Source organism: Apteryx mantelli, chromosome 17 (assembly GCF_036417845.1).
Source record: "Apteryx mantelli isolate bAptMan1 chromosome 17, bAptMan1.hap1, whole genome shotgun sequence".
Taxonomy (NCBI): domain Eukaryota; kingdom Metazoa; phylum Chordata; class Aves; order Apterygiformes; family Apterygidae; genus Apteryx; species Apteryx mantelli.
In genome coordinates, this window is record NC_089994.1 from 13159835 (window position 1) to 13173925 (window position 14091).

Consider the following 14091-nt stretch of genomic DNA (forward strand, 5'->3'; position numbering starts at 1 on the left):
ATATCAAGTCTTGCTGGTATAGTATGGGTGTGTGTTGTGGACCCTGTTATATAAAATATATTTTTATATAAAATATATTTGCTTAGCCTCAAATACGGATTTTACTTTAATCATTTAGATCTAATGAATGAGTTGAAGGTATTAAAATTGCAAACATCAAAAAGAAATACATACTAGCTGTCTTGAAAATGAATGACACCCACTGTATTTTAGTGGGGATTTTTTTTATAATGTCTCAAACCACGTGATGCAGGATAGAGCTGAGGTAGCTATTTATCTTTCGTTGCTGTTGCCATGTCACATGTAGCAGCCATACAGAATTTAGACTCAGAATGCCTGAACCAAAACCTTTTTGAATCGATGTGCACAGGCAACTCCCCCCACCCCCTACCTTAACCCAAAAACACTTTAAAGCATTGAAGGTAGCCTTTTCAAAGAGGTCTACTAGAATTAGCCATCTGGTGCTTGCTTAGTTTCTGTTACAAGGTGGGCACTTCAGAAATCCCAGCCTCATACAGTGAAGCCTATTGCTGTCATTCTCCTCTGAGGCTGGTGGCTCAGAGATAGGGCCATCAGCAGTCTGCAGGCTAGCTAAGCTGTCAGGAGGTCATACCCTTTTTTTTTAATCACTGTTAAGGTTGTGTCTTTCTTAACAGAGAAAGGACTAAACATGAGTATCAGAGTTCCTTGGTCTTTTGAAGCCCACAAGCAACAGGCTTTGGCCACCCTTGAGCAGTAAATCCTGTGTAAGGAGAGACAATGGATGGAAACCAATTTCTATAAAAGGTGACGGCTCAGAAGGGAGCTAAGAAAAAGTAAGCTCTGGAAGGGACTCATAATGTCATCTTGTCCAGCTCTCTGCCACAAGACAGGATCAGTTGTCATGCCTGACATCAGAAGTTAGTCCTGACAGATGTTTGTCCAACCACTTCTGGAAGCCATTCAGTGACAAACTGAGCAGCTCCCCAGGTGATCAACTCCATTGTTTTCCTACCCTCTTCCCATGCGTTTTCCAGCAGTTTAAGCCTATTACTATTTGTTCCTTTTCCAGTGGTCACAGAAAGTAGTCTTCTCCCTGGAGCAATGTTTTACATACTTGGAAGCTGTTATCACCCTTCCTCTACGCTACAGCCTCTCACCCCCCACCCCCAGCAGTTCAATCTTATTTTGTTGCTTAGACTTTTGAGCTTTTACTGGAGGAAGCCTGGAGACATCTGGAACATAGTGCTCAGGGAGGGAGAGTGAGGGGAACCCTGGCCTAGCTAAGGACAAGAGCACACAAAAAATTCAGTAGAGTGCATTATGTAAGGATTATACTGAATAATCAAAGCATCTAAAATATGGATGTGGCCAGCCTAGAAGAGTGATCACTATTGCTGCCCGAGAGGGTGCTGAGGCCAGGTCCATGCAGTCGCAGGGCAGTGCCCAAAATGTGCCTGGCACTATTACAGTGTGGACTGGAGCCTTCCTCCCAGTCTGTTAGCTTCTGCAGTAAAGAAAGCACTACCATTGCTATCATTATGGTTCCTAAAAGATTAGCACTCCTCATTAATACACCTACTGCCTATGTTCAAACCCATGTATTTTTAGTCTAAAACCCTGAGTCTAATAAGGAGATACCCAACTACATTTGTATTTGTCGTTTTCAATGAGCCAAAAATTTAATTAGATTTAAGACATTATCATTTGCAGTAGCACTTCAGCTCACTAATTGTCATTGCTTAATATTTTCATTTTAATTATTTCCTCTATTGCCAGGCACTCTCTTCCTTCCAAGGGTTTCCATGAGGTACATAGCTCATGCTATTTGAAGCCATGTCCAAGGAACATGATTCTTTACACACAATTAGAATTTGTCAGGAAAAAGAATTGCTGAAAGCAGCTATGACTTGACAGGCTGCTCTTTCTAACGGAAGGCTCTCCTTCAGCAAATGTGAAAAGATCTTTTCTTTCTCCACAGAACACCAAAAAGCAGTACTCGGAACATTTAAGTGTCTCTAAGGGTTGCAGCTATAGCATCTGTCACCCAGCAAGGCACAGAATGTATTTGCTAGTGCTATGGATCTTGAATCCCCATGAACTTTCAGAAAAGTTTGGCTGCAGATTGTCCTCACACTGGTTGGAGGGGAGGGAAAAAAAGAAAGGAAAAAAAAAAGGAAAAAAAAGAAATTTCATAATGCTATCATAAAAAGCTGGAATTTAGTTATGGAGTGAGGTAGTAGTATCTCCTTTGGTAGAAGAACTATTTCTAGAGCCTGCTTCAAGCCAATGCTGTGATTGATGAATAGATTCTATGAAAATGAACAGCTGGAAATAATCCTTAGGAAGAGATGTCTTGGTGTTCCAAAAGGCATGAAACAGGCACTGAATCACAGGAACAAAGTGCAACAAATGCGCAGTATCTTGCAGAGTAATGGCTGATGATAAAAGCACCAAAGCTAGCAGCACTGTTCTGGAGGTGTGGTATGCATTAACTTAATCTGAGACAAAAGGTGACTGGGCTGAAAGGCAGACGCTATGTTTATAAACAACGTAAAATACCGATATGGAGTCATGACATGGAATGGATCATTGATTAAATGGATGAGCAATTTGCTATAGTGCGTTTGGCGTGCTGCAGGGATATAATGGATGGTTTTGTAAAGTGGTTTGGAATGGCCAATTACACGGTTAAACCGTGCAGATGTTTGCAGCATCATGAGCTGTCGGAGGAGAGCACGCTCTTAGCTGTATCTGTCAGAAGGAAAATCTTTCTGTACAGCTTTTTTTTTTTCTTCCCCAAATAACCAAAACAAGGAATGGCTTCACATTAAACCTATCCACCCTGTTATCACTTCAGCTTCATCCAAAGTGGTTTATCCTGTATTCAAAAATGTGGAAAGAGCTAATACAACAGCTTACATTACTTGGTTGCCTCATTGAGCTTTTCTTGAAACCCTGTTTTGCTCCCATGCACTGAAGCTGCTGCCTTTCATTCCACTTTTCAGTCATTAATTTAACTTAACAGAAAAAATGTTATTCCTTTCCCTCAGTAGAGAACTAAGAGACAGTTTCATTATTTTACTGAGTGAAGATTGAGCTTTGAGGGACGAAGGAAATGAGTAAAATGAAACAAAGAATGGGGTAAAAAGCTAAGAAATATTTCTAATTATGTTGTAATTGCTTTCTCCATGGACAGTTATGATAGCTATCACTTCTGGTTCGCCACCTTCTGAAGTGTACACTTTATAAAAATGATGATACAGATTTTTCCAACTCATTGGGCCATTTCAGAACAAGCAGTGAGAAAGCATTCAATAAGAGCTGAACTTGGCAATTTAATAGAGATTTAAGTTAATGAAACTTTGTCTTTTCTGGACAAATATGATTCAAAAGTGAATAAGCTGTGGAAGCACAGTGCTATTGCCAAGCATGGTACCTTTGTTTCTAGACTAAAACCATTACTGGAACAGAGATAGAGAGATGTGCTTTGCATTTCTTCCTCTGTTACAATTCCTATTAGTCTCAGTGCAAGACTAAGGTCTATGAAAATTGTATTAGACTTTAACCCTAGTAATCCAGGAGCCATGTAACTCATGTGATCAAACAACTACCTATGACAGACTTAACCGGGAAAGAGTTCCCTTTTTGTGTAATGAAATGTGCACGCTGGTAGCACGCGGTCACACTAGACATCCTTTCTCACAGTACCAGCTATCTAACTCTTTCCAAGTAAGCACAAGTGCATAAGAGAGGAATTAAGAATTTACGTGCAGCAGGAATAAGTAAGAAACAGATTTCAAATGGTCCATAACTCAGAAATGTAATCACGTGCCTCTTTGAGCACCTGAGCAATTCCATTAAACTAATCTGCTTTAATTGCATTAAGCTCAGAAGGAGACTACTCATATGCTTAAACACAAACATATGATTAATTATCCCCCTAATTGAGGGCCCAGTCAAGAAGGATGGATAATGTAAACAAATGCGTATATATACATTTAAATGTTTCAAGGTATTTGCTTCAGCATTCTATAAAGAAAAAGCATTCAAACAAGCTTTTTTTTGGTGGAAAAGCTGTTTTCTGGATGCAAAACATCCTCAGAAATGACCATCTGAATTAATATACAAAATTACTTTGCTGAGAGTCAGTAACTTCTCATCTAATAAAGTGTTCAAATATAATCAATCACAACTGACACAGCTCATATGCTATATATTTGCTTTCGATATGCCTCAGAATACAAAACAAAAACATGTGTCCTCAAATAAATTCAAATAATAAATGGGAGCTGTTAATAATTCCTTGCTCAGTTCCTAGCAATAAACTGTTCTTAAAGAACTGAAGTTTCAAATGCCAAAAAGCAACCATTTTCACACACACAAAAAACTTTCATCTACCAAATGTTTTAGTATCCAGACTGTCACAGGAGTCTGTTATTCATTAATTAATATCTCTGATCATATACTAATTAATTTGAATTAATTTGAAATTAATTTGAATAAATAATTGGTTGGACCTTAAACTATTTTTTTTTTTCTGTAGTTCATGTATCATATCCATATAAGCTTTACTCCTCTATGCTTCTTCTTCAGTTTATCCAATATTTTATTTGGGGTGCATCATTATTTAGTTCCAGAAAAAAAAGGCCCACACCTACATCTCTAAAATGAGAATAAAATGATCAGCAAGATGCTGTCTGATAGCTTCACTGTGACAAGCAACATCTGAACCTGAAAAGGTCAATCAGCCCATAATGTACTGCACTTCATTCTGGGGGGGATGGGAATTGGGTAGAATTTGAATGAATTAATTTTATGATTTAAAAAAATGATTTTTTAAAAAAACTTCCTTTGCTAATTTTGCTTTTAAACATGAAGTTCAAGCTTTTGTGAAACAAACGAAATAATTGAAAAATAATATAAAAATACAATAAAGTAAAATGGTGTTGAGAAAACTCAGCTTGAAACAAATTTATGACTTCTACATAAAGCCTTTTCTGAGGTATTTTACTTCCAGGAAGCGTTCGAAAATCTTCCTGGCCACTTCCAGGCCTCCCTGGAAGCTGCACTCAGAGCTAAGCCCGGGCTTATTCTCCTACATATTTTGTAGTCCCGTCTGAGTCAGCATGCCGAGAGGACCTGTTGCCATATGGAAAATGAGGAACAATTACTGTAAATAATTACATCAGTTTATTGCTGTCTGTTGCCAAGAGAAACTAGTCCGCGTTGGTATTATCCACTTGCGTTGCCAAGGAACTTAATCTTTAGGGAAACTAAATACACTGCAGGCCTAGCACTCCTCTAACAGTAAATATCTTTTCTAGCTGGTATCGTCATGGCTCCGAACTGCATCTTTTTGCGACAATTTCCTGGGCTAATCTCTGCTCAGCCACGGGCACGACCCCGCACGGCCTCAGAGCGGGACTTATCCATCTCCCCCCGGCTTCAGACCGGAGCCGAGCGGATCGCTCGGTACCAGCTGGGCAGTCGGGGCTTCCTCGTAGTCACCGGGGAGAAACCAGCACTTTTCAGGCGAGCGCCTAAACCAGACGAGGGAAATCGCGCGGCAGAAGCCGGCCTTTCTCCGGCGGCGCGGGACCGGCGGAGCCGGAGGTGCCGGCCTTGCGGCAGCCCGGGCAGGTCAGCCCTTCTCCCCGAGATTAGGCTTCCCCTCCGGCAGCACAGCCCGGCGAGGGGTGATGGAGGCTGAGGAGGAGCCCGTTCGGTAAAAACCGCAGGCTCAGATTTTCGGACTCGAGTATCTACAAGTGCTGTTCGTCCTGGATCTCGGAGACAGCGGCAGGCCTGGCGGCCTCGGCTCGGGGCCCTAAACGCACACACAAGCAGTGGCCTGAGCTAGCAAGGAGAAGCGAGCCGGCAGTGCCGGTTCCGTGATACTTCTTCCGCGGGCACTTCCGTCAATCTCCAGTCAGCTTTGCTATGCCTTTCATTACACCTGTAAACTTAGGAACCCTGCTGTTCAAGTACTATCATCCAAATTGTTCCAGACAACAACTTAGTGTTTCTCATTGTGCTTGCCACTTAAATTTCATCCCAGCTTGAAAATACAGCACTGAAATTCCTTTTTTTTTTTCCCCCTCTCAAGATTATTGGATTGAGCAGGCTTCCCCTCCCTAGCTCCTTGCCTTGTGGCTTTCATTTTCTTTATAGTCTTTTGCTTTCTGAAACCATGAATATACAGGCCTAAAAAAACCCCCCTTCTGCCCTATGTGCCACTTTACTGCAGCAAAAAACCTGCAGAGTATTGACAAAGTGCTTTCCTGGCTCACCAAAATCATGTTGTGCCATTTTAATTTAGAGGTGTTTCCAGAAAGTGTTTGATAAATTCTTTCTAACATATTCCAATTTCCCCCATAGCTAATGTCAAACGAACTGCGCTACCTAGACGGATGCCTGACAGGCCCTTTATTTAGGGCTCATACTACACAAAGCATTTTGCAGTCTTCAGTGATTTCTCCCCCAGCCAAACTGAACTTGTTGATCCAAAAATTGCTGTGTAGTCCTTGTTGAGAGTGACTTGACGGAAACTGCAGAACTTACTTATAGCATTTGCGTGATTTGTGTGTGCCCTGTGTCACCGTTTGCTTTTGCTTTGCTCATCCACTCTCACACATTAACAAGCTCTAATCAACGTCTCGGATTCTTTAGTGGCTGAAGGCATTTATGTTTTACTGTGAGTAACATTTCCCATATAGCTGTCAGAACAGAACCCTCTTTTGCTTCTTTCTTGTCTTTTTTTGGAAAACTGTACTACAGACAGAATGATATACCAGTTTATACTAGACATATAAACTTCTCAACTGCATAAGCAATACTGATGACAAAAAAAAGAAATCCAGTTTTACAAAAGCCTTATTTTTCTCTTTTTTCCAACAGTAACGCCAGTTACTTTCTCTGTGACATCCTCTGTAGATGAAACTAATTTATCATGCTTCAGTGCTATGTTGAATCAGGGTATAAATGCTTTCTAAGATCTGATTTGGACAGCTATTTATCCCCTCCTCATTTCAAATTTCTTCTGAGCACACATTTCTGTAATAACATCCACAAAAAAGAGCTATTGTTTATCTTCTGTTTACCTTTAATTATGTTTAATTGAATTAATTTAATTCTATAAGTAAAGCTGTCCTACCACAGCATATTTCTGCTTAACCAATGCTTTCATGATTAAATGCTTTCAGATGTATCTTCCCACTACTTATTACTTTTCTCCACTACCTTGCTTTTGTTGTTTTGTTTCCTAAAACTGAATTAAAAAAAAAATACTTGGAACAAGGATCATCTTGTGATGTGGCTCCACCACTCCAGATCTAGAGCTGATATTATTTAGACCAAGAACATTTACTCCTGATAAAATGCATTTCTTCCTATTCCTACATCAACTATTCATAAATTTTCTTACTATATATACACCTATATAGCTTTATTAATACATAGGACACAAGGTGTCCTATTAATACATATACCTATATATCAGTATGCAGGGTACAGTGTATATTGAATCAAGTCTTCTTTAGAATACAAGTAATGAAATGTCTAAGTACATAGAGTTATCTGTGTAGCTCCTCTTCTATTTATGGAGGTTGTTCCTTTGTTTTCATAACTCTAATAGAATATACAAATTGGCATTGACAATACACAGTTATTTGCCTCCTAAGGTTCTATATTTCCTCTGTATTTCTGAAGGTCACAGGGACTCAGCCAAACCTGAATCAACAGCCACTTTAATTCCCAATGTTTTCATTTCACTACAAAGTAATTATCTTATAGATTTTTGTGTAAACTTATTTACTGGTTTTCTTTTCCTGCTGAATAAATACACAATAACTAAACTAACTTCAGTTAGAAAAGCATCACCAATATTGAAAACTTAATTACATAAGTAATTTAAGCATAAAAATGATTCTTTATGTCACCATTTCAGGACAGTGACACCAGATCCTTATCACACAATAGCCTGTGACTCAGAAATATAAAACACAAACCATCATCACATTTTTATTCTAAGTTATATATTCCTTGAGTTATATACAGTGTCCTTTTTGTATTTGGATTAAAGCACCTTTAGAAGAAACAAGATACAAAATGCAATATTCAGCATCTTACTGTAAACTCAGTATATTATTCTCTTAGTTACGCATATACAATGCTATGGATTTTAGAAATCAGAATTTGTCCTTGTGTGTTCAGCTACAGCTACGTGCCTACTGTACATTTCCCTCTCACCTCTCTGGCATAGTATTTAAACATGATACACTCTCAGAGACGCCACCATCCCAAGAGGCTCAAAGAACTATAATATAAAGAAATACTTGGATTTAAACGCACATTTAAATCCAGCATAAGTCTGTATGCTTTGCAGTATCAAGAGGGTCTTAAAGATAAGTATATGCCCAAATATTATGCTGACTTGGGGGCTAGAAACAAGGTTTACCCTCTGAAGGAGTGGAATTGTTGTAATACCCTTGTACAGACTGATGATACTTTGCAGGATTTATCTTTGAATATAGTAGGAAGAGGAACCTCTCCATTATTAAAAAGGGAAATTGTGAATCAGTGAAAACTGGAGCCTCTAATAAGCAGGAAAACACCTTAGCTTGTGCTGAACGACAGGCTTCATCTTGTGCAGCATTCAGCTTTCATAAAATACAGGTTCATTGGCTGCATTCAAGAGAATAATATGCTACCTGTGACATTATTTGTTTTTTTCTAAAGAGGAATGATATGGGATAAGTTTTGGGATAAGTCCATGATACCTACCTTTATGATATGACATTGTTAGCTTGAGATTATTAACTTGTTATAGTACAATTTGAATGAGAAAAACTTACTTGAATGCATTGGCATCTCCGTGGACCTTATAGTTGTCTGCACTGATTCTTGAGATAACTCTTGTCACAGCAATAAGAATACCAATATTGACCTGAAGAAGGAGGAAAAAGACTTGGTCAGGAAAATAAGTACCACACGAGTGAGAGATGCAGAGTGCCCTAAGAGTGTATTGTACAAATAGAACAGGAACTAAGAACTTTGCCTGTTGTATTTATTTGGTGAAAGAGGTTTCTAATTTTGGGCTGTTGTTTGACCTTACTGTCACTGGATTTCCCTCTCCCCTACACTGGATAGTTCTTGCAGCAATTAAGTGCTCAGGCTCCCTAGTCTACAAATAAATACCCTAATAATCTACCACCAACTGGCAAATTAGACAAGAACTTCAATGAACAGGGCGCATGGGGGGGTGGGGGTGTCCCTTTGTGCTTGTACATGCACATACTTCAGAAAGCACCTTTCTCACTAGACTTTATGGTGTATAATTCTGGTTCCTTCCCAAAGTCTGCTTGCAATTTAAGCATGAGGTACATTTTAAACTAGCAATAAGGAAAACATGTTAAGCTTAAACTCTGTTCTTCAAAAGCCATACTCTTTTTGATGTCAGGCCCAGCAGAAACATCCATAAAATGAAAAGAATTCCCACCAGAGATCTAGGAAATCTTGAAAAGACTAACGCTAAAAAGATGCAACAAAAGAAAGTTTGCTCTGGAGTCACAAGTGAAGAAAGAAAGGAATCTTTACCATTTAAAGGAGATGTGGCAAACACAGTCCTGTTGTGAAAAGACCTTGGGTTTAAAGAAAAAAGAAAAGAGAGAGGGAGAGAATGTGAAGGTGAAAGACATATTTCCCCCTTCCTGTCCAAACTTACATATCAGCTACAAAGCAGAATATTTAGCATGAGGTTAAGAACAAGAAAAGAACAAACCTGTCTTTAACTAGAGAACAAAAAGAAAGAGAAAAATTCAGAATGGTACTATTATTCAGTTAAAACTCAATAACCATAATCTATTTTGACATAAACATTCTAATGTTGGGGGATGAGGGGGTGAATTAAAAAATGTTTACGTTTGATGATGATAATTATCCTTGGTATTTTTCAAATCATCTGTCCACTCTTAATTTTAGCTACATAAGGGCAGATCATCACCTGGTGTAAGGTATGAGCAGAGCTGCGAGAAATCATTTCTGCCAAGACTTTACAGCCCATCCAGAGCATTCCTCGGGGGAGCTGACAGCCTTTTAATTACAAGTGAACTCACTGTTCAATCACCTTTACAAAAGTGAGTAACAGTTTCAGTGTTCAGAGGCACTGGGGTCATTTTTCCTGTTCCCACCAAATCATATTCTGAAAATACGTTTTCTGACTTCTGAGAGGCAGTAATGGGCATTTTTGAGCAACTCATTTGTATGCTAAATATGTAGGTTGATTGAAGCAGCAAACAGTGAAGATAAGTTACACTTCCTGTTTTCTTCCTCTCTTCTCCTCCTCCTCCAAACTCTCCAGTCATTTCTGCTGCATGTCTACCAACAACCATCCTCACTACTCCAGCTTTCCAGGGGAATTTCACAGGAAAGGCCTCTCTGTAGCCCTCGTTTCCTTCCCTATGTATAATCTTTCAGCAACCTCATTTAGTTTTTATCCAAAATACTAGTCTCCCCTTCTGACATTTCCTTGTGGATGTCTCACTAACAGTTCTTCCATTCTTAACTCTTCAGACACTACTAGATTTTGCTTTCTGTATAGCATTTTTAAAATATGCAGATTATGTATAAATAATGTATTCTAAAAATACTCACAGAAAATTTCCACTGTAGGCAAGCAAAAGAATGTCTTACCAATGTCAATAAAAGTTATGGTTGATAAGTACCAATAAAGGAATATTCAGAATCTTGCAGATTCCCACTCAAACTGGACATGAACGCTAGGATCTAGTCAGCAAAACAACACAAGCAAGCTAGTCGCAAAGGAGACAGAAACTAGGTGGTTTTCCAAAACACAAACTGTTCAGCATTTCTAGTTGAATTTCAATTTCATGATTATATATATGAGAAATGAAACTGGAAATTAATTTATTTGATATTTTGGATTGTCTAAAATGGAGGTTTATAAATACTTTGAGATCCTCCTCTTGTTCAGTCAGTGTGAATACACCCCTTTCGGGAAGCATCAGTAACATGTTTATCAGATGAGAAGGAAACACTGTGATCTCACTGCAAATAAAAAACAAGGTACTTGTAAAATTAGCAACGAACCATTACACTCAAGTCCCCAAGTAAGTTCTATGTTTAAATTTCCTGAACCACTTGAAAATTTTTGTTTAAGTATTTTTAGAAATTAGAGTAATCTCATCCAGCCTAAATAAACAGATTAGCTATGGATGTCTTCCTTTGTTAGTGTTTCAGTAAGCGAAGCATGGAGGTATTTCCACTGTCATTATAATGGGAAACCAAAATACAGCCACTGAATTGTTCCTTTAATGATTTTTTTTGGCATCTGGCATAAATACTGTGCCAATGATTTGAACAGGGGAATGCTTAGTTGATGAAACACTCGTTTGTATTTTAACCTATATCACAACATTCAATCTAGGAGGATAAACATTTAGATAAGGGAACTGTGTATAGCTCCTATTTCTTACTTTTCTGGAAGGCCAGATTGCCTGGCAGTTGCAGTTATTTTGCCTCGAAATTACACACAAACTTAGAATTTATTTGCTTGCAGGCACTGACCACATTCTGCTTTTTAAAAAACACAGCTAAGAACAATAGCGCCTGTGTCCTAATGCACAGGGCTCCTTTCAAGGAGCTGGTCCAGCCCCAGGCACTCGCCACTCTTCGTGCAATCCACAGGAGCCGCCAGTTCTCATTATTGCAGGCTTCATCCAAAGCCCACCAGAGCCCATGGAAAGATCCCAGCGACTCAGTGAGCTCTGGCTCATACTAGCGACAGTTTCACCTGCCTAAAAATTGTCAGATCAGGACTAGAGTTTAATGGGTAAAAAAAGATCTCTTTCAATATTATCTTTTCTCATCAACATTCCTTCAGACCAGCTTTTTGGACACAGAAAAACAAAAAGTGCACGAGCCAAACCCTGTTTGCTTAATCATGCAATCCTACTTACAGGAAGAGACATGAAAAGGAGAACATGGTCTGACCTACAAGAACTATCTGCAGTTGTAGCACTTAATGCTGCAGCCCTTTGCCAACAATCCCAGCAGGATGTTGTGAAGGTCTAACTGCAAGAGCAGAACGAATGCAGCAATCGAGTCAGTGGAAGTTTTGTCACACAAGACAGAGAAGCAGAAAAGCAGCTTTAACTCCATGTCAAGGTGGCTAGCTTTTCAAAGGGCTGCTTTGCTGTTTCACAGAGTTTTACAAAGCTGGGATAGAACTACAGTGAGACAAATTCTTTCCTTCACTTAGGTTTCTTTGCAGGGGTTTCATCCAGATTTCCTCTAGGTCTCATGAGATTTTTATTGCTTCTTTAGTGCAGTGCAGAAATCCCATGAGTAAAACCCTCTGATCTGGTGTGTTGTGTCCTAGCCAGGAAAAGGCTTGGCAGCACAGAGGAACTAAAAAAATAGATAAAGCATATTCCCTTAATTAAATCAATTGACCAGATTTCCTTAAAACCACAAACTATTTTAGGCTCCACTTCAGTTTCAGGCAATGATACAGAGAGTTATAACAGACTCTTCCAGTCCGAGCTGTAACATACTCTCTGATGTCAGTTAATTTGATTCTTATCACAACATCATTAGTAGCACACTAACACTGCAAGTTACTGCAGTTGCAGCCCATTGCTAGGTCACATCAGTAATCATTACTGGGTATTATACATTTCCATACAGAGCTAATCAATTAAGTTAGATTGATGTTCAAAACTGTGGAAATTATTTTAGAAAGCCTGATTCCACTCTTAGCTAAACCAGACCAACTACAGAAAGAACAGACTAAATTATGTTATTTTGGATTTGTGGGTACATGACTTAGTATTAACACATGTGGTGTTACACCAGTCAGAGCTGAATATCAGAGTAAACCATTAAGACTGGAAAGGAAATGCACAAGAAAAATACTAAATAGAAGGTGAAACAAATCCCTGATTTCTCCTTTTTCCTAGCACTAATAGCTTTCATTTTTAATTTCTTACAGTCTGTTCCCTTGTTCTAAAATATGTTGCATGCTCTCCTGTGAGTTAAGTAAGAAAAAAATTAATTTTAAAATAGTAAAAGCACTTATAACTGAGTGCTAATAAGAAAAAATGAGAAGCTTCGCTCCTGTGATCTGTTAATTTATGCTCTAATCCACCACAGCACTTAAGTATGTACTCAGTTTCAACAACTTTGAAGAATCCTACTGTTTCAGGGCCTTTGAACATCATGAGTCCAATTAAGTCACCTGTTCTCGTGATGAGTGATGCCTAATAAGGGACACAAATTGTCACTTTTAAATTAGTGGACCTACTTGCAGAGTAAGCTGCTATTCAACACAGGAAAATGAGCCTAATTCTACACTGCTACTCATAAAGATATGAATAATTACCATGAAGCCAATAGAACTTACTAAATCATGTATGATTAGCAGGTATAAGGGGAGAGCATCTTTTCCTGTGTGCTTAATATATCAGCTACAGACTGTGATGGCAATCTCCACCTGGGACCCAAGCTCCCAGGAGTATCATATGAAGATACTGATTACAAAGCTGATGACCACACAGCATTGAATGGTGTTAGCAATATGCTAAGAAAATCATTCAGCTCCACAAAATTGCTGTTCAGTGGAAATACTTGTAAAAAACACCAGGAAAATAACTATTTATGGGGAAAACAATAGAAAGAACTTGCCACTACAGCCCAGTATTTTCACCCCCACACTTGACTGGTTCACGATCTCTAGCATACCCACTGCTCCATAGACACAGATACTTTCAGGAGAATTTCCTTAATTTTGCCATATCTATGGAAACACACCAAGGTAGCAGATGGTTGATAACAAACAAAGCCTTCTGCCAGAAGGTTTTTACTACCCTGTTCCAAAAATTCAGGTGCTTTGTTTAAGTTTTTCCTTTGAAGACATATTTTCCCAGACCAACTTCAACTGAGGTTAATTTTGTTTCTTGTTAATTGCAAAAATTTTCTTGCAAAGTCGCCTTAAGAGGGTGTTGGTCTTTTTTGGGGGGGCGGGGTGGGGAGGAAGTGATCTTTAAACTTTAAGGAGCAACTAGAAGCCAAAATACCTACATGTAAAGGGAA

At 38.8% G+C, this 14091-nt stretch overlaps 1 protein-coding gene across 2 annotated transcripts in view; it reads right to left on the bottom strand.

Annotated features, from left to right (window-relative positions):
* The window catches only part of ADGRD1 (adhesion G protein-coupled receptor D1), a 169354-nt gene that overhangs the window by 24124 nt on the left and 131139 nt on the right, over positions 1-14091 (bottom strand). Inside the window, exons 22-23 of one of the 2 annotated variants that reach the window (XM_013949192.2) lie at positions 8835-8926; positions 7461-8065 (exon numbers count right to left, since the gene is read on the bottom strand). In XM_013949192.2, the coding sequence (XP_013804646.2) occupies positions 8002-8065; positions 8835-8926 (156 nt within the window). In that variant the 3' untranslated portion in view covers positions 7461-8001. Of the gene's footprint in view, positions 1-7460; positions 8066-8834; positions 8927-14091 lie in introns of those variants that run through there. The other variant, XM_067306966.1, reaches the window with a different exon arrangement.